At 55.0% G+C, this 18,141-nt stretch overlaps 6 protein-coding genes across 6 annotated transcripts; 3 read left to right on the top strand and 3 right to left on the bottom strand.

Annotated features, from left to right (window-relative positions):
• Positions 1-630: 630 nt before the first annotated feature.
• Positions 631-3,658, bottom strand: PG997_000209 (Homeodomain-interacting protein kinase 1; the record flags this gene model as incomplete). The annotated part of the gene is made up of 4 exons (XM_066804524.1): positions 631-1,293; positions 1,344-1,592; positions 1,650-2,408; positions 2,495-3,658. 4 exons carry the CDS (start codon positions 3,656-3,658, stop codon positions 631-633), a joined length of 2,835 nt encoding a protein of 944 aa, XP_066674297.1.
• A 1,180-nt stretch (positions 3,659-4,838) lies between these two features.
• On the top strand, positions 4,839-5,090 carry PG997_000208 (uncharacterized protein; the record flags this gene model as incomplete). Its single annotated transcript, XM_066804523.1, has 1 exon — positions 4,839-5,090. One exon carries the CDS (start codon positions 4,839-4,841, stop codon positions 5,088-5,090), a length of 252 nt encoding a protein of 83 aa, XP_066674296.1.
• A 735-nt stretch (positions 5,091-5,825) lies between these two features.
• On the top strand, positions 5,826-10,654 carry PG997_000207 (uncharacterized protein; the record flags this gene model as incomplete). Its single annotated transcript, XM_066804522.1, has 5 exons — positions 5,826-6,461; positions 6,519-8,801; positions 8,878-9,524; positions 10,071-10,232; positions 10,312-10,654. 5 exons carry the CDS (start codon positions 5,826-5,828, stop codon positions 10,652-10,654), a joined length of 4,071 nt encoding a protein of 1,356 aa, XP_066674295.1.
• A 988-nt stretch (positions 10,655-11,642) lies between these two features.
• On the bottom strand, positions 11,643-12,386 carry PG997_000206 (uncharacterized protein; the record flags this gene model as incomplete). The annotated part of the gene is made up of 2 exons (XM_066804521.1): positions 11,643-12,052; positions 12,161-12,386. The coding sequence occupies 2 exons, from the start codon at positions 12,384-12,386 to the stop codon at positions 11,643-11,645; spliced, it is 636 nt and encodes a 211-aa protein (XP_066674294.1).
• A 1,086-nt stretch (positions 12,387-13,472) lies between these two features.
• On the top strand, positions 13,473-15,034 carry PG997_000205 (uncharacterized protein; the record flags this gene model as incomplete). The annotated part of the gene is made up of 2 exons (XM_066804520.1): positions 13,473-14,252; positions 14,321-15,034. Coding segments are annotated over 2 exons (1,494 nt in total), but the record flags the coding sequence as incomplete, so codon positions are not given.
• An 18-nt stretch (positions 15,035-15,052) lies between these two features.
• Positions 15,053-17,337, bottom strand: PG997_000204 (uncharacterized protein; the record flags this gene model as incomplete). The annotated part of the gene is made up of 2 exons (XM_066804519.1): positions 15,053-16,633; positions 16,714-17,337. The coding sequence occupies 2 exons, from the start codon at positions 17,335-17,337 to the stop codon at positions 15,053-15,055; spliced, it is 2,205 nt and encodes a 734-aa protein (XP_066674292.1).
• Between the last annotated feature and the right edge of the window lie 804 nt (positions 17,338-18,141).

Raw genomic sequence — 18,141 nt, 5'->3', positions numbered from 1 at the left:
AGCTTGTCATGGTATTGCTTCCCCATGGGAACATGACGGCCCAAGGTAGTGAATGCATCGAATTGATTTCGGATATCCCGGGGTAGTAATCGACGTGCATTGGGAGCTTCGTCGCTCCAGGGCTGCATATTGAAATGAACTAACACGCTTCCCTGTGTATGGTGTAGCCACAGCCTGAGGTGCGGGCGGGCAAGCATGCAGAAGCCAACATGGCTAAGGACAGTCATCTGTGAAGCCCATCGAATGGTCTACCGTTCATCTGGCGTTGTCGCGGTTGAAGGTCGTCGAATTGAGTCCAGAAGGGCATTCAAATCCTTCGATGTTCAGCTCAAGCATCAAAGTGACGACTGAGCTTCTCGAAAGTTCTCGCTTGCCAGTAGTATCTTTATACATTATCTAATGGGGTATATATGTAACACCAATCAAGCCATCCGTACTGATACTGGAGCCTCTGTTGATAATTTTTAACTGCAACGCCTTGTAGCAGGGAATCAACAACCAAAAGCCCACGATATCTCCCGGTCCTCTCTTATTTCGAGTTCCTACTGCTTCTGCGTACCAACGCCTCATCAGCTAACAAGAAACGTTCTACTCGTTTCTTCAACTTGTCCCAGATCGGACGTAGTATCCTTATCGTTCTTTCCCGATATCTTGCTCTTCTCCCCCTTTCCTTCCAACAGGCTGTGTGCGGACGGCACCCGGCTTTTCGACGGTGGCCTTAGGCTTCTCGGTAGCCGGTGATTCTGCCGTGGACGCTTGGCTAGGAACCGTGTCCGGAATTGAAGATCGTCGAGCGTCGGGAGAGATTGATGGTGACAAAAAGGACCCAGCCGCCACAGATGATGCACGCGGGCTGAGTTTTGCGGTACCGTGATAGCCGTGTTGCACTCCGGCGCTCATCTCCTCGTAGCTTCCGTGGGTGGTGTAGGGCGTCGCGGTCATGACCGCCGAGTCCGGCGGCGTGGAGAGCTGGGACTCGTCGAAGGTAGACGTGGTCACATCCGTCAGGAGATGGGGTATTTTATGATTTATGCCAGTCCGGCGGTTCATGTTCTCTACCGAAAGCCTTTCGTGTCCTGGAATAGGGGCACTTGTCGACGAAAGATGCTTCGTGTCTGGTATCTTGTCCCCCTCTTCCTGATCGCTGACAGGTGTGTCCTCCACAAGTGTATATTCTTGGAGTAAAAGCTGGGCGTAGATGGCCTTGTCGAGCTCATCACTCGCACGGCCTGCTGGCTCGAGAGTGTCTGCCGAAGCTCCATCACCAGTGTCTCCATCGGCGACCGTGGAGGTCTTCCGGGGGTCAGTGAATATCTACGTATTAGGAGGGATACTATGCTTACTCTTGGCTTCCCTGTTGCCGGGACTTCTTCTGTGTCGCGTAGAGTATCCCTGAAGACACTATGGCCACGGCTGTTGCAATATGGGCGACTGCTATTGCATCTGTCCTTAATCTTGCCCAGGTGCAGATTGACGTCTCTCATATCTGCTCTTTGATGCGCGACGGGTAACAACATGCGGTTCTGTATGAAATCGAGGAAGTCCATCAGGCATTGAGGACAGTGATCAAGTTCCCGTAGTTGTGAAATCCACTATGAGAGTATTAGTGAGCCCATCACGCGTGGCCCAGAAATCTAATATCAACTCACCTCTTTTACTTCAGGCTTGACCACAGCGTCAAATAGCTTTGGATCGCCACTCTCCCTCCTTATGAAGAACTTGTCTTCCCGCGTGTAATCTCCGGATATCCGGTAATCGGCAAAGGTAACAGGTTCAGTCCCTCCAGTTTCGTTGGTGGTTTTATCAAAGCCAAGCAGATACCACGTGATAAATTCGATATAGAGGCAGGCCAAACTCCAGACATCGTAACTTTGCAGGATTGGACCATCATTAAGGTCTACTTCTGGTGGTCTATACGTCCTTGAACAGCCCCGTAGTCGATTGGCAGTAGTGAGCTCCGTATTGCCAGCAGAAGAATGGAATATGGTGAGGCCAAAGTCGGCAATGACGAGGTGGTTGTTGTGGGTTTTCTTATCGTCTTTGAATGTCTTGAACCAGAGGATATTCAAGGGCTTGATGTCGCCATGTCGGCCCAGTTGATCCCTCCTACCCTTGTTGTTAAACGGCCAGGAATCATGCCTGTGAACCTTGGCCAGGCCTCCAGCCAGACCACTGCACTGGTTAACAAGCCACCGGACCGTCTCAGTAGATTGTTCAGGTAAAGGATTATCTTTCCATAGCGTAAAAAGGTTGCCCGAAGCCCACGGGAACACCAAGTTTAACCTTTCTCCGTGCTCAAAGGCCATCAGGAGTCTGATTAGATGTGGATGCCCTTTCGATTCACCGCTAAACCGCTGAAGTACATCGACCTCTTTGGCATAACTCTCGTAGTCGGGCGTATGAAGTGTCTTGACCGCAAAAAGACAAATCGTCATCCGGGTTCTGTTTTATGTTAACGGAAGATAAATGGCATGGTGGAAATGGTGCAACTCACCAGTGACGCAATGAATTCATGATGGGATTTGTGAATCTTCGCCTGATAGATTGCCCCATAGCCGCCTTGCTTTTCCAATGTGTACTCGGTGAACGGAAGCCTGATGTTCGGATCCATCTTGTAAAAACAAACTTTCTTATTGCTGATATGCAGGAACGGGGTAACGACACGATATTGGGCCTCGCAAAACTTGGACAGGTGCATGAGAGCCCATCTTTTCTTGGGAAACTTGAGCAACCGATCTGTCTCGGGACCCTTGGTTCTCCTTTTTCGAAACCGCCGGCTTCCGGGCGACTCTCGTCTCAAAGGAAGATCATTGTCGTAGATCCCGCTATCGATGAAGTCGTCGATGCACTCGACCCGGCCCACCATGATGAGGATGGCCAGGATCATACGGCGGCTTAACCTATGACTTTGGTTGCAAACTTTACCAAATCGCTCGGCGCAATCCTTTCCGAATGTCTCCGCGAGGACATAGTATATGGCCAATTCGTGGAGAATGGTGAGAAGAGCGTCGTGAGGTAAATACTCGTGTTTTTCACTGCCATACGCCGAACGTGTCTGTGCTGCGTAAAGCTTCTCGCGGACATTTTCCACGGAGAACTCTTCTTGCAAGTCGGTGTCGAGGTTAGTATCGAAATCCTCCTCGGTGGCCCGCGCAGCTCCATCGTCTGGGAACAGGTGGATGCCGGCCTGACTGGTTCCGTCTGGACTCGAAGCATGCGAGCTTCCTTCCTGGTATGAAGGTCCTTGGATGGGACTGTCGGCGGATTGTAATGCCTTGACTTCCGGGATAGAGTACTTTCGCACTTGCCTCGGGAGATAATAGCTAAGTCCAAGGTCACTGACTGTCTCAATGGTCTGAAAATCCGAAAAGTCGTCCTCGGATATGAACCCAGATCCCGCGCAATCAACTTCGTTTTCAAACTGTTGCTCGCCTTCGATAGCTTGGATAGCCAGGATTGGGAGACTTGAGTTATCCGGAGGGAATTCTGTATGGCCTGGCAGAAGGTGTGTCGAGCTGTCCCACTCGGAAAGAAAGGGGTGATGTGTTTTTTGGTACGAGTTATGCCTTCGCGTATGGGGCATCGAGCTGGGCGGGGTTAACAATGACAAAGGCTCAGATTCGTCGGGGGGAGAAACCGTAAACGGAACTTCACCCATCGTCAATGGAATGATAATGCGGCACTATGGTGGATATGCTACCCAAGTAATCACATAATAGATGCGAGAAGTAAGTGGATAAACCACGTCCTATGATTCAGGGGCGAGGTGGGTCATAAATCTCAATTGACTATAAGCCTTAATATTCTAGATGATCTCGAACAACTCCCAAGAGGGTGCTCCCTTCCACTTTGGTTGGAGACCTCACCCGCCCGGCAGCTGATAAGCCCTATCAAGGGTATTGAAATGTGGGGAGGGCGGAGTCGTAAAGATCCTGGAGATGTCCTTTGCATGATTCCCCCATAAATAGAATGGAAAGCTGCAACGTATCGTGCGGCTGACCACTGCTGCTGCTGCTGCTGCTGCGAGTTGCTGGAACCCCTCATTCTGAAGAAATATGCATGGGTAAATGCTGCTTTAAGGGGTTGTCGAGTAGCTCACCCCCTCTGGATCTCAGTGGGAGATGGCGATCAGTCAATAGTTTACACCCCGAAGCTGGTCTGATGGTAATCATGCAAGTTACCCGCCCGTAAGACTCGATGGCGAACCAAAGCGAAGACGGGAAGTCATCAATTGGAGAAGCCGTCCACCCCTCTGGCAAGTTGCTGTGCCCTTCTCAAGTGATGGATGACGGCTACGCCCGCGTGCCGAGCCTGTTTGCTTGGCTGGTCATCGGCCGCCTGCAGCCAAACGAGGCGTTGGGTGTGTAGATGTAACAATAAGCGAGATAAAAGGAAAAGAAAGCAACCAACCAACATGCAGGCATGGGCGGTTGGGGGTGCTGATGAGGGGGGCTTAGACATCTGCCTAACCGGGAAGGAATATGCACGCCATAGCCTCCCACGGCTGCGCAGCCTGACTGCCCATGTTTGCCTGGTTGGTGATTGCCCGCCCTCCAGCCCCTGCCAGGTAAGCTTGTTGTTTTTACACATGCCTAGAGTCCAGGAGGAATCCTCGGGATCAGTTGGATTGCCACATTTGACAAAGACTATATGTATCTGAGTCTTGCCCCTGTACCATGCTGTTTCTTCTCCCACTTCGACGCAAACAAACAATGCCGTCCACCATGCTGTCCTTTTAAGCCCGTGGCCAGGTGCCCATTCTCAGCCCCCCTTTTGCGTCCTTTCAATTGTTGACAGTCAGTTTCTAATCCAACGTACATCTATTCATTCCCAACACAATGTGGCAGCCGCCGCAGATGGAAGAAGGCTCCCGGAAGGTTGTCAAGATTCACCACAAGCTCGTGAAGAGCAGCGAACAGCTCGAAAGGGCACTTCCAAAGTTCTTGAAGCCGGGAGAACGCTCTTACTTCGAAATGCGGAATGATTTCTACATCATTCAGATCTACAAACCCAAGGCTTCCAATGACGAGCCGGTGCAGCAGCCGAAGCTCGATGTCGTCAGCGAAGATGCCATGGGGTTTCGGTTGTGATATTGATTATCGCACTCACCCCCATCATATAGGTTGGTAGTCTGATCTGCCACATTGCGCGGGCCAGCTGACCGAACTTTTGTATGACAGACAGGAATCATGAGACTGCCAAGCCCCCTCCTGGGTTTAAATGATATTTTGCGAGGTGTTTGGTGTTGGGTTTCTTCGGAGAATGACTAGCAAGGAGAGATTGTAAACGAACTGTCAAGACATAGATACATACATTGACCGCAATCAAAGTGGTATTGTTGCAATTGCGCCACTGAATTTCCTCGAAAAATAACATGTTGGTTCGCTTTTCAACTCGCTGCCAGTTGCCTCGTCTTGCTCTGAGGCAAAGGCATGGTGCATCATATGCGCATATGGTCACACGCTAATGCATGCAACACCAACGCCACCCCTGGCAGCGTCTCGGGGCGGTAACTGCCACAGCCTGCTGCAACAACCCCAATTGAGAACAACTCCCGATCGTATTCTGCAACCCTCGACGGGTGCTGGTGGGCTGTACTCGACTGTCTCTTGCACCGTATGTATGCAACTCACCATGTTCGTAGTACCGGGCGCGCCCAGTTGAGGCCTCACACAACGCTGCGTAAAGGGAGACGAATCTACATGTTTTCACACTCCGAGAGGATCTCCATGGATATCGCTTAACGCATTACACATAGACCATCAAACTACAAAAGCGTTAACTCTGAGTAAAGTTACATCTTGCATTTTACCAAAACCACCATTATGTCTGATTCAGACTCCGAGGCGCTCACGCCTGCGTCTACTGATCTGTGTAACGAGATAGAGCGCTCCCTCCTGAAAACCTCCAGTGTCTTTGGAGGCGGAGCGAGCAGAGAGTTCCTCCCCGAAGACAAGCTTGACCTGCTTCTGACGGAATCGAGGGTGGATGCTGTGTTGAGAGAGCAGCAAGTGGTGCCGACGCCGGAATTGATCGAGTTCATCTTATCACGAGCCAAACGGCTGTTCCTGACGCTGCTTTGGATCGAACACCTCAAGGCTATCAAAAAGCTGCAGGCTGCCGGGTTTGACGACGGAGCTCTTCCTGTGGAAAAACATGAAGATCAAAAGGGGATATCCTCTCTCAATAAGAACACCTGGACTCTCGATAGCAACGCCACCCCCTTGCCTGTTTTTAAAGGCTGGAAACGTCCGAAGATTAGCAATCTTGTGGAGACACAGTGGCGTTTTCTGAGTGTATCCTTTCCGGTGTTCAAGTTCTATCCTCTTGCCTGCGAGCATAGGCTGCCACTACTCCCCTGCCAATCCGACGAGAGAGGAAGACCGTCATCGGGAGGCTTCAGTAGCGTTTACCAGCTTCGACTACTTGGAAGCCCACAGGGAGGCCAAGGACATGCTTCAGTAAGACACTACATGCATTCCGAAGCGATTAGCGGGGCAGTTACTGATTCGCAATAGAGTCAAGCTGAGTACCAGGTCGTGGCGGTCAAGAAGTTTGATGATAGTCTGGTCGGCTACTTCCACAAAGAGCGGAAGACCATCGACAAGATCTACGACATCGAGTCGCACCCACACCTGATCAAGCCCATCGCAGTCTTTGAGAGAGGGACCGACCGCTGCGTTCTGTTTCCCTGGGCCTACGGCGGCAACCTCAGCGACTTCTGGCGCGAGAGCGACGCCCTCCTCCGCAACCCGGACTCGCGCGCCGAGCTGGTGTCGTGGTGCCTGGGCCAGATGGTCGGCATCGCGGACGCCCTGCGCGTCCTGCACCACGAAAACTGCCGCCACGGCGACCTGAAGCCCGAGAACCTCCTCCACTTCAAAGACGGCGATCAGCGGCGGGGCCGCCTCGTCGTGGCCGACTTCGGCCTCTCCAAGTTCCACATCGCGGCGACGGCGCGGCGGGACGGGCCCTCGTCCAACTGGAGCCGCACGCACAAGTACGAGGCGCCCGAAATCGACGGTGCGCACCGGCGCGGCAAGCCGCGGTCGCGCGACTACGACATGTGGTCGATGGGCTGCCTGTTCTTGGAGTTCGCGGTCTGGCTCGTGTACGGGAACGGGTTCCTCGAGGGGATCCGGAACCCGACGCTCATCGTCAAGTACTGGCAGTACAACCAGGACCGGAAGCCCGAGGTCCATCCGCTGGTCAGGGCGGAGATGGCCAAGATCCTCGAACACTCCCGCGCGAGCTCGGCGACTAAGGATATCGTGCAGCTGGTGCAGGATCGCTTGCTCGTGGTCAAGTTCCCGGAGCCGGAGAGGGACTCGGATGAGAGCGATGGTGATCATCCGGTGCGACCTTCGGCGGAGGAGCTGTTGGAGCTTATGAGCGAGATCCAACGGCGTGCGAACAGCAGCAGCCCCTATCTCAAGGGTCGGCAAATCGCGCCTCGTACCGGCATGGGAGATAGCCTAACAGTACGGGAGAAGGGCCATGGTCGAAAGGACTCTGGAGTCCATTTCTCGCCTGGTGAGGAAGGGGATCCCGAGGGCCCCAGGATCATTGTGCGAGCTCCCACAGGTGACTTCGGACAGGAGACAAAGCCTCGTAAGCCCACAAGTCATCCGCAGACGTACCGAGAAGAGCAGACCGTTGATCTCAATGATCGATGGGGTTTTTCGTCAGACAACGACTTCGCCAGAACTCTATTTCAGCGAACAAACTGGGTCCCGTCGGCACCAACAGCATCTACCAAGACTGTGCCATGCGGCAAATGCCGTAAAACCGACTTCTTCTCCCCACGATCAGAAATACCCTTTGATCAAGACGAACTGAGGGTCAATGCGGGCAACTGCGATATCTGCGCAGTCATTCACGAAGCTCTTTTCAACCTAGGCTGGGGCGAACGACACGGCACCATATTCCGGGTCGGCCCCGAGTTCAGGGTTGCCTCCGAGAACGAAACGGAGCCCCTCGTCCTTTCCGCGTATGCGGATCCCAGAACGCCCACCCCGGATGCAGAGAGGGTCGCACAGGTCGGCTACCCCAACTTGCCCGACATGGGCAGCCCACAACAGTTCGAGATCATGAGGGCGTGGCTGGACACGTGCGACCACCACCACGAGGGGTGCTATCCGTGGATGAGGGCAGAGGAGCTGCCATACATGCCGACGAGGGTAATCGACGTCGGCACCTTATCGAAACCAGTCGTCCGCCTTGTCGAGACATCGGACATGAAGACCAGGGCCAGATACGTCGCCTTGAGCCACTGCTGGGGACAACTCACGGATGCAGAGAAGTTCTGCACCACAAGAAGCACCTTGAACGCTAATAAAACGCACATTCCCCTCGACCGGCTGCCGAAGAACTTCCGCGATGCCGTCGCCGTCGCCCGAGAGATCGGGGCCCAGTACCTATGGATCGACTCCATCTGCATCATCCAGGGAGACGAAGCGGACTGGAAAGCCGAGGCACAGAAGATGAAAGACGTCTTCAGCTCGGCCTACTGTACACTAGCTGCCAGCTCCGCCGAATCGTCCATCGTGGGCTTCCTCGGCCCCAAAGATAGAGAGACCAGGAAGGTGGCCATTTTAAAGAGTCCAGGAGGCGCCACGATGTACCTCTGTCGCAGCATTGACAACTTCCACAGCCACGTCGAGGGCTCGGTCCTCGCGAGTAGGGGGGTGGGTTTTCCAGGAGAGGGTGCTTTCGAGGAGGACGATCCATTTTACATCGACGCAGGTGTACTGGGAATGCGGCAAAGGGGTCCATTGCGAGACACTAGGAAAATTGCACAAGTAAGCCATTCCGCTAACCCCCTTACCCCTATGCTGGCACAACAGCCAGCAAAAGGCACTAACAAAGCCATGAAAGTGCGAAATCAGCCCTCATGGGCGACGCCCAGTTCCCCGACTCGGTCCTCCCCTACTTCAAAGGCGGCCGCATCATCCTGACGCAGCACGTGTACGCCATGTACTCGAAGCTGGCCTTCACGCACTGTACCGACCGCGCCGTCGCGCTGCTGGGCCTCGAGAGCCGGCTCGGCGCCACGTTCAAGACGCGCGCCGAGTACGGCGTCCTGCAGGAGTACCTGCAGCGCAGCCTGCTATGGAGGCGGTCGGGCGAGCGGCTCTTGCGCATCGAGCAGACGAAGGCTGGTGTGTCGGTCCCTTCGTGGTCGTGGATGGCGTACCGGGGGCCATCGATTATGTCCACGTGCCGATGAACGATACGGACTGGTTTGAGGAGAATTTGGAGAGTCCGTTTGAGGGGAACAAGTCGTTGCGGGAGGAGGATGGGGACGGGGATGGGGACCACCGGGCGACGCATTTTAGGGTCGTTGCGTCGGGGTTGAAGGTTTCGAGATTGTGGTGGAAGAAAGGGGTCACCATGGATCACGGCGATGATGAGACGCCCGATGTCAGCAGTATCAACCGCAATTTCAAGTGTGTTGTTGTCGGCGAGCAGAGGACGGTAGGAAGAAAGCAAAGGGGAAGGGGCGACCTGGGTGATAAACTCCAGTATGTCTTGATCCTACAAAAGTATCCCACGGGCCCTGAGAATCACTATCAGCGTGTTGGGGCTGGGAGCCTATTGTCGAGTCAGGTGCGGATGGAAGATTGTTTGAATATCGTTTTGGTATGATTCGTATGGAATGGTATTTGTCTGGCACTCCTCCTAGGCATGAGGTTAAACTATATACCGATATAGCATGCCGCGCATCGGTTGGAGCAACTCATCTCGTCCATCTGACACGACTTCGCCAATATCTTACGTCTTACGATAGTCAAAGAACATATGGGGTTCTCCACATACCTTCATCTTCAATACGATGGGCTGTCTGGTCCAAAGAAGGCGCTAACCGCCTGATTATAATAATATAGCTGTTAAACACATGTGAGGGGTTAGAGATAAAAAACTCAGACACAGAGCTACCAAAAGTCGATGGATGGAGGTGTGGAAATTTTGCCAATGTAGTGAGTGGGAGGGAAGCAGAGAGCGCCCAAAATGGTACGGGGAAGGTTGGATGTGTCCATCACAACGCAAAATCTCCTGATCCGTTGCAGGAGGAGAGGAAAACGACATAACACCTGGGTCTCGTTTGAGAACCCCGGTTTGACGGGTGAAACCGCAGGGAAATTGCTGCTCAATTCTAAGAGTCTGAAACTTTGGCGAGATTTCGGCAGCGGCTGTACCATTGGCGGCACTTTCGAGCATATCAAACCATTGTTAGAAGAAGCCTATTGCCATATTCAGAGAAAGAGATGGCGGATATATTTGCTGCATACTAGTTACAACTCAAGTCAGTGATTTCCTCGTTACAAGCAGGTTCAGGGGAAGGACGAATGTTACGTACCAGCTCGTCAAGGAGATCGCCCTCCAGATTGGCGACATGGTATTCCGTCCTATCGGCCAACCGCAGCGTATCGGCCTTCCGGGTCGAGGTGCACTCCTGGGGTTCATCGTCGCTGCCCGTGTTGCGCTAGCAGACGTCAGGGTTCATGCCGTTGCACCGCAGCGAAGCGCCGTCGCAGTTCCAGCTCTGGTGGAAGTAGAAGTCGATGGCGGACGCGGCGGCCGACAGGGGGAGGAGGCGGAGAAATTGCATGATGAAGAGACCGTCAGGATTCGAAGGATGGATACAGAATAGCAAAAATGGGTCAAGGTGAAATGAGAAGAGTGATGATGATTAGGCGATGCTGGACGGTTTTGATACTGGTAATTCTGGAGATCTAGTTAGGGATTTATTCTGTCTCTTATAGATGGACCTATACAGGACTAGAATGAGCTAGAGATCAGCTCCAAGGGGGAGAGCAGGCTCGAGGAGATGGGATAGATCCGGGACGGGACTCGCCCCCATATCGTTGCAATCTGCCCAATGGGCTCTCAATCCTTTTCTGCAACATGCCCCCGTCTCCGGGCCGATCCGCGCGCCACGAAGGCGCGCTGATTTGCTACTTTTGCGCCGAGCTGGAAGAGGATGGAGAGATCCTTGACGCAATTTACGCCATATCTGATTTTGACAGTCCGGTGTTACACGAAGTGCGCAGCATAGAAAGGGGGCTATCTTGCATGGTACCCTTATGGCTCAGATGTGATTAGTACTGCAACAAGTCCGAAGCATTGGGTTCGGCGTAGTATGCATCATCTCAGTTAAGCCAACCCGGGTACCCCTAATTAACGGACATTGCTTACTTAACCAACGCTCCCAAAGTAAGGGTACTCGAGGCAAAGCCTCACTGGCCTAAAACCCTTACACTATCAGCTCCGTATGCGTACATGACCTGCGGGACGTTGTGCCGCATTAAGCAGGCCGCGAGCTCATGTAAGTCCTTCAACTCGAAGCACACGCGACATATAAACTTGCCGTTTTTGCCGCGGGCGTGTGACAAGGCCACAGCCGGCTGACTCAGACAATATACGGCATCTATGGGCATGTCAGAGAACAGCAGCACTATCCAGCCACACCCGTAACACCCGATGTGGCCCGCGCGGCCCCATTTGATATCTGGCTGCTTGCAGAACCGGGGACAGCCGACGTTGGTGACTTGAGTTGGGTCAGGTCAGCACAAACTCCTAGCGAAATGGATGAATGTCGGTGGGACGAAACTGACTGATGGGATGATTTAGGCCATAATTTATGATGCTTTGGGTACAATTTTGGGCGTTTGGGGGTAATATTCGTTGTTGGGGTAATAGCTTCCCATGTCCGAGGAGCGATTCCCTCCATTCGAGGGCTTATTCCAGATCCTCGGGTCGATATACTCGATGGGATCCATGCCTGAACATCGATTACCGCCAATCGTGGGCCCATCCCAGATCCATGAGTCGTTAAATGCAAAGTTCCGGATGGGTGTTGCTTGCATCATCCTCTGGCTCAAGCCCGGGAGATCACTCCTGACGCTGGACTGGATCTCGTCGGACATGGAGCGAAGCAAGATCGCTTTCGGGAAAACGATGGCTACCTCGTCCCTGCTCGAGGCCAACGTCAGGTCGATCCATCTTCGCATTTTGCTCGAGGTCAATCGGAACTGCGACTTGGAGATGTCTGTTGATTCAGGCGTATTTGGTCATGTCAGCCAAGCTGGCTCAACTCATTGAAGGGGTGAAGAAGCACCGGTACTCAGCTGGCACACATGTCTTTTTCTAGACTTACCATCGTTATATCCGAATCTTTGCTCCAGTAGTCTGACGGCGTCGTCGTATGCTTGGCGGTTCCTGGCATGGCTCGATTTGATGGACTTCTGAAGGGCCTTGTTTTCTTTGGCCTTTTTCCTCTCCTTTCGGCGCTTCCGGAACTTCTTGACCAAGTCGGAACCATGGTTGAGGATCGATGCGATGGATGCAATGGCTCCGAGTGTTGTGAGTGAAATAGGCTCCATCGCTTCGAGTTCCCGGGAAGTTGCCCACCGAATGTTGCAGTTCTAGTGTCACACGCAGATCCAAACAGTCACTCTGCAGAACCAACTGGCATGCAGCATCGTCCCAACAGGGGCCTACATTCCGGAAGGGCTACGGCGCCTAAGGGTAGAAAATAAAAGAAGGAAGGACCTTAAGGTCCTCTACGATGTGTATATAAACCTCACACTCGACCTCACTTTGAGTGAGAAAAGAACCAGAGACCCTAGAAGTGCCATAGTCAAATATTAGCTGAATCAGATCCAAGCCCTTCAAGCCCTTGTCACATCTAGCTCCAACAAGTCCGGCCGACCAAGAACTGCGTGCCATCAGCAAGCGGACAGAAAGTAAAGGGGAAAAAAGGGTCGTCCATGACCAAGATAAGTAGACACAAGGAAGACATATTTCCCGGCAGCGTGCCCCAAATTGGGGTCACCCGTATCTGGGCTTCGCCAGACTTCGGTCATCGGCGTATGCTTCCCAACCGGAATCGGAGCTCATATGATGGAGTGATACCATGGTAGCGAAACTGCAGTGTTTCGAAAAAGGCAGTTGGTTCGTCGTGACTCTGCTGTCGATGTCGCATTGGCAACAACTGGCATGCTCGTCGTGAATCCCACATTTACTTTAAGGGGTCGGCGCTTGTCTATATTGATATCGAATCACAGGCGAATCAGATCGATGCATTTGACCGTCTTTGGTGTGACATTCGAGGATGCATTGCAGCTGGACGAGCGCAGAAGACGTTTGATAGATCAGGTCGAGACGCACAAGGCGGCAGGAGTTGACGAACTAATGCAGTTTGCTCCAGCAGGGAAGCAAGGAAGCTAGCTGCCACGCTAACTGGCCCTTAGGGTTGGGGTCTGGGGAATGTTCCGCAGTAATGTTTGCCCGCAACCCCAGGAACCCCAGCGGAATAGGCTTCTCCATGCTCCGCCAGGTAGCCCTGCAATACTACATCAACACATGCACATGCACCCAGCTCCCAACTGCAGTGTCACTTTGCCGACTTTAGCTACACCCAACCACCATCCAATCTGCATCTTTCTCGACCCATAACATCCATCGTGATGGGTCTTCCGAGTCTCAATTGGCTATTGGGTCGCCGCTCATCACCCCCTGATCAATTATCCGAATCTGATCCGTTACTGACTGGCAGCGATCATGGCGCTGGTGGCGCGAATGCAGGCGGGAACGGTACCAACATCGCAGACGAAGCGGTCGCATCCGCGGCCCAAACCCAACTACGTTACCCAGCACCCGATAACGGCCGCAATGAAGAACTGAGCGCCGGAACGACCATCAACGAAGCGGCAGCATTTGCAGCATATGCAAGACTCCAAAATAAGGATGGCAACAACGCCCTCCGGCTAGGCGCGGCCATGTACTGCTTCGCCGTGCTCGGCATGTTCGTCAGCACAACGGGCGTGATCCTGTCGAGCGTCAAGGCCGACTACGGCGGCCTGAGCGACACCCAGGTCTCGCTCCTCTTCCTTGCCGCGCCCGTGGGCTACCTGGCCGCCACGCAGCTCAACCGCCACATCCACCTGCGGTACGGCCGCCGCGGCATCGCCGTCTTCGGGCCGCTCATGCACGTCACCATGGCCGCCGTCGTCGCGCTGCACCCGCCGTTCCCCGTCGTCATCGGGGCGTGGGTCGTGGGTTCCTTGGGGCATGGGACCGTGGACGGCTCCGTCTGCGCATGGGTGGGCGACCTTAAGAGCGCGAGCGCGGCGTCGGGGATGCTGCATGGGGCGTACTCGGCTGGTGCCGGGCTGGGTCCTTTCCTGGCGGGTACTTTGATCTCGCGCGTGGGTCAAGGGCGCTGGTACGAGTGGTTCTACGTTTTGGTAAGTCGATACATGTCATTTCAGAATGCAGCTATAGTTTTGAATTGCAGCTAATACGAGGTACATAGGTTGGTGCTTCGATCCTGGAATTGGCCATCATGACCTTCGCTTTCCGCTCCGACGACGCCAAGAGCTACAACAAGCACATCAACAACAACGCCTTAGCCCGTCTTCTCTCAGAGTCAAGCACGAGAAATTCTCGGCGATATCGGGTTGTCATAGGTATATGCGCATCCTTTCTCCTCGTCTACGTCGGCACTGAGGCCCTCATCACCGGCTGGATCGTCGCCTACATGGAACGGGTCCGCCACATGTCCCTGTACGCATCGAGTCTCTGCTCGACTGCCTTCGGCCTCGGCATGGCGATTGGCCGACTGGTTTTGGGCCTCGTGACGGAGAAGTTCGGCGTCCGCCGCGCCGTGCCCGTCTACATCATATGCGCCACGATCCTTGATGTCTTGTTCGCACTGAGTCCCATGTCGGAGCATTCGGTGACACCCGCAATCGTACTGATATCTTTGGTCGGGCTCTGTCTCGGTCCTCTCTTTCCGTCTGCCATCGTCTTGCTGGTTCAGCTGCTACCGCGTTACTTGCATGTGAGGGCAGTCTCGGTGGTCGCGTTGGTTGGCCAGGTCGGCGCCGCGCTCTTGCCGTTCGGCCTCGGCGTCATGGCTGAGTTGATTGGCATCCAGCTGCTGCCGCTGGTGGTGTTCATATGCTTAGCAGCCATGCTGGTTCTCTGGGCTTGGTTTGCCCGCCCGTCAGTCAGGCATGTGATCCAATCGTGAGCTATTTTCCCATCAATGGATATGGAATTCCCGGAGGTCGAGCTCCGCCTTCCCATCTTCCCAATCCCTGACGAGCTCGCCGTCCATGATGCCGTGCACGTAAGCGTCGCCGACGAGCGTGTACCCGTCGCCTTTCTGTCGCGGCCGCAGGATGAACGGGACCGCGCCGCCCATGAAGACGCACACGACATCTCCCCGCTGCACGGCGTCGGGCCCCGTCCCCAGGTACCCCCGCCGCGTCCGGTACAGGCAACGGCCCATGTTATAGGAATACGCCATGATGCTGTACCGCACCGACATCTCGGCGACCTGTTGGGCGTCGGCGTCGATGAGCGTCGGGCGGTCGGCCGCGTACAGACCAGGAGGGTAGAAGTCGCCAGGCGGTACGTGCTGCCGCGCCGGGTAGTCGTCGTCCAGGCCGCTGCCGTCGGCCAGCCCGCCGCCCTCCTCGGCGCTCCGCCGCCGCAGCGTGCGAACCCACGTCAGGAAGGCGACGAAGTCGGACGCGTGGTGGCCGACGTTGGAGGCGGCGCAGCGGATGGGGTAGATGCCGCGGTACTCGCGACACGAGCCTGTGAGAGTCAGGGCGTAGGCGAGGACGACGTCGGGCTCGGTCGGGTACGGGCAGGCGCCGCTTCTTCCGTCGAGATGGAATGGTGGTGGCGATTCCGTTGATGTTGTTGGTGGTGGTTCCGAGCTGGAAGAGGAGGAAGAGGTAAACAGGGCTTCGTCCGCCTTGGTCGGGCGGTACGGCGCCCAGGGCCCGGTGCGCGGCCGGAAGAGCGGGATGCGCGGTTCGTTGGGGACGCGGCGGCCCCAGAACTCGAGCTCGCAGACGTCGTGGACCACGTCGAACTCGAAGCCCATTACGCCGAGGATGGCGCCTTCTCCGACTAGGGATGACGACCCGAAAGAGGCAATGTACTTGAGAGCCGTTGACAAAAGTCGTAGGGCTTGCGCACAATACGAAACCTCCGGTGGCGGCACCAAGCGCACGGCCTTGGTCGCCTTGGCCTTCTCGGAGGCGCCGCTGGCGGTCACCAATGTGTACCAGCCGGACGAGATGCTGAGGCTCGTCTCGGAGCGATGCCAAGACGGGACCCAGGATGGGAGATTCAGGACGAAACCCTCCACGTCGGAGTCCTTCTTGTTGCCGGCCTTGTCGATCATGGTCAGCATCAGGAAGGGGTCGCGGCTCTCGTGGAGAATGCGGAGCGCGACGTCGACGTAGACGTCGGCGGTCGGGCGGCGGTAGTCCGGTTGCACGTCCGGGTACTCGCGCCGGAAGGCGGGCAGGTGCATGAGGGCGTAGACCTTGTCGCGCGGGTCCGTGGCGCGGAACTTGGAGAAGTGGTTGAGCAGGTCGGTCAGGCGCTGCGTCTGCTGGGACTGCAAGTCGGGGCGCAGGTACATGACGTTGAACCGGCTCGTGCCGTACCAGTCCCAGTCGGCGCCCGCGAAGTGCAGCGCGTAGGTGATGGGCTGGCCGTTGGTGAGGACCCAGTCGGCGGCGTAGTAGAGGGCCGAGTAGCGGCAGGTCCGGTCGCCGCAGTGGAAGAGGAGGTCGGGGGAGAAGAAGGCTTCTTGGATGACCTAGAGGCGAAGGGGAAAAGCTATATTAGTACTCTTTTTGAGGAATGGTCTTGTTCATCATAGCGACGCATCTGCCTTACCCAGACTCGAGTGAACCACTGTCGGCTCAGGAGACTGAAGAGCGAAACCCATTTGCGCGAATCCTTCGGCGGCAGGAGCTCCGAGTATCCGATCTCGCCCGCTTGTAGTAGATCCCGCCCCGTCACTTTCAGGTGGTTGTCCAGCTCCGCCATCGGCACATTCACCTTCGCGCAGACGATCTCGGCCATGACTTGGACCACGTCCAGCGCGACGTCGGTATGCTCGTCCGCCAGCCCCAGCCAGACGACGCAGCGCCGGCACGACTTGTAGATCATGTGCATGATCTGGACCTGCCGCGACCGTTCGTCCAGGTCCGACTGGTTGATGCACACGGCGTCCGCCCACAGGGTGCGGGGACGGTCTGGCAGGCGCAGCTGGTGGAGGGCGTCGCGCAGGTTGGCCGTCACTTGGACGGGGTGGCCGTTGCAGAGTATCTCTTCGGTTTTCTCGGGGTCGCCCCAGACGTAGGAGAGGGCTTCGTAGTCCGGTTCATCGGAAAGATTGGCGATGCGCAGCGTGATGGATGGGGGTTCGCCAGCGGCGATGCTGGGGAGGATGTCCAGGAGCCGGATGTCGTTCGGCTTTAGCAGCGGCTCGTATCCGTAGATTCTGGAGAGCGGCATCGTATGGGTGCTGTTCTAGTACGATACATAAACATGCTGGAAGTGGGATGTGGGTTTGTGGGAAAGGGTACCGCTTCCCCAGCTTTATGATGGGGCATCACTCCCTGGAGGGTGCGGGTGGTGGTGCCAGGGCGCATTTCGAGACTTGGCAGCTGAACTTGAGATCCGCTCGCGTGCATAAGACTGCGTCTCACCCGCCTTGCCGCCTGCCGTACGAGCTACTTTAAAATAAGGATATTCCTCCGGTTTCTTGATTCGCCTTTTGATTCTCCTTATCTGGGCACTGCCACACATACCGAAGACCACAGCACATAATATGTGGTTGTGCCAGCTGGACGTACAGTAACAGGGTGTACTCGCCATGTCGCAGTCAATCTGAGGCGGATGATTCTATGCAATGTTAGAGTGTACCAAAGAGGATTGAATCAACTCATACGCGCTGCAATTATGCTATTTGCCGACTGATATCGGTAGAGCACTGCCATTACCACAATGCCAACTTGGTCGGCCGGGATAAGCTGTCTCGGCCGATACGCCTCACTTGCACCCGTAGATGCAACAATACCAGACTTGTCTTACGTCTCAGGTCATAGGCTTGTACTAATGAAGCTAGCGACTTCATTTGATTCCAGCCACCAAATTGCGGAAAATAACAGTATGATCTCAACTGATTCATCAAAGTCCGAACATCCGGACCCGGAGCTGGAATACCGAGGCCGACCCCGAGACCACGAAGCAAGCATCACAATGCTGATAATCAACGGTCTTCACATGAGCGATTTTCAATTTTCGAATCACCATATA

The sequence above is a fragment of the Apiospora hydei genome, assembly GCF_038363865.1.
Source record: "Apiospora hydei strain CBS 114990 chromosome Unknown utg000002l_segment0_segment0, whole genome shotgun sequence".
Taxonomy (NCBI): Eukaryota; Fungi; Ascomycota; class Sordariomycetes; order Amphisphaeriales; family Apiosporaceae; genus Apiospora; species Apiospora hydei.
The sequence above is the reverse complement of the archived record's forward strand: the minus strand, read 5'-3'. Positions and strand labels throughout refer to the sequence as shown.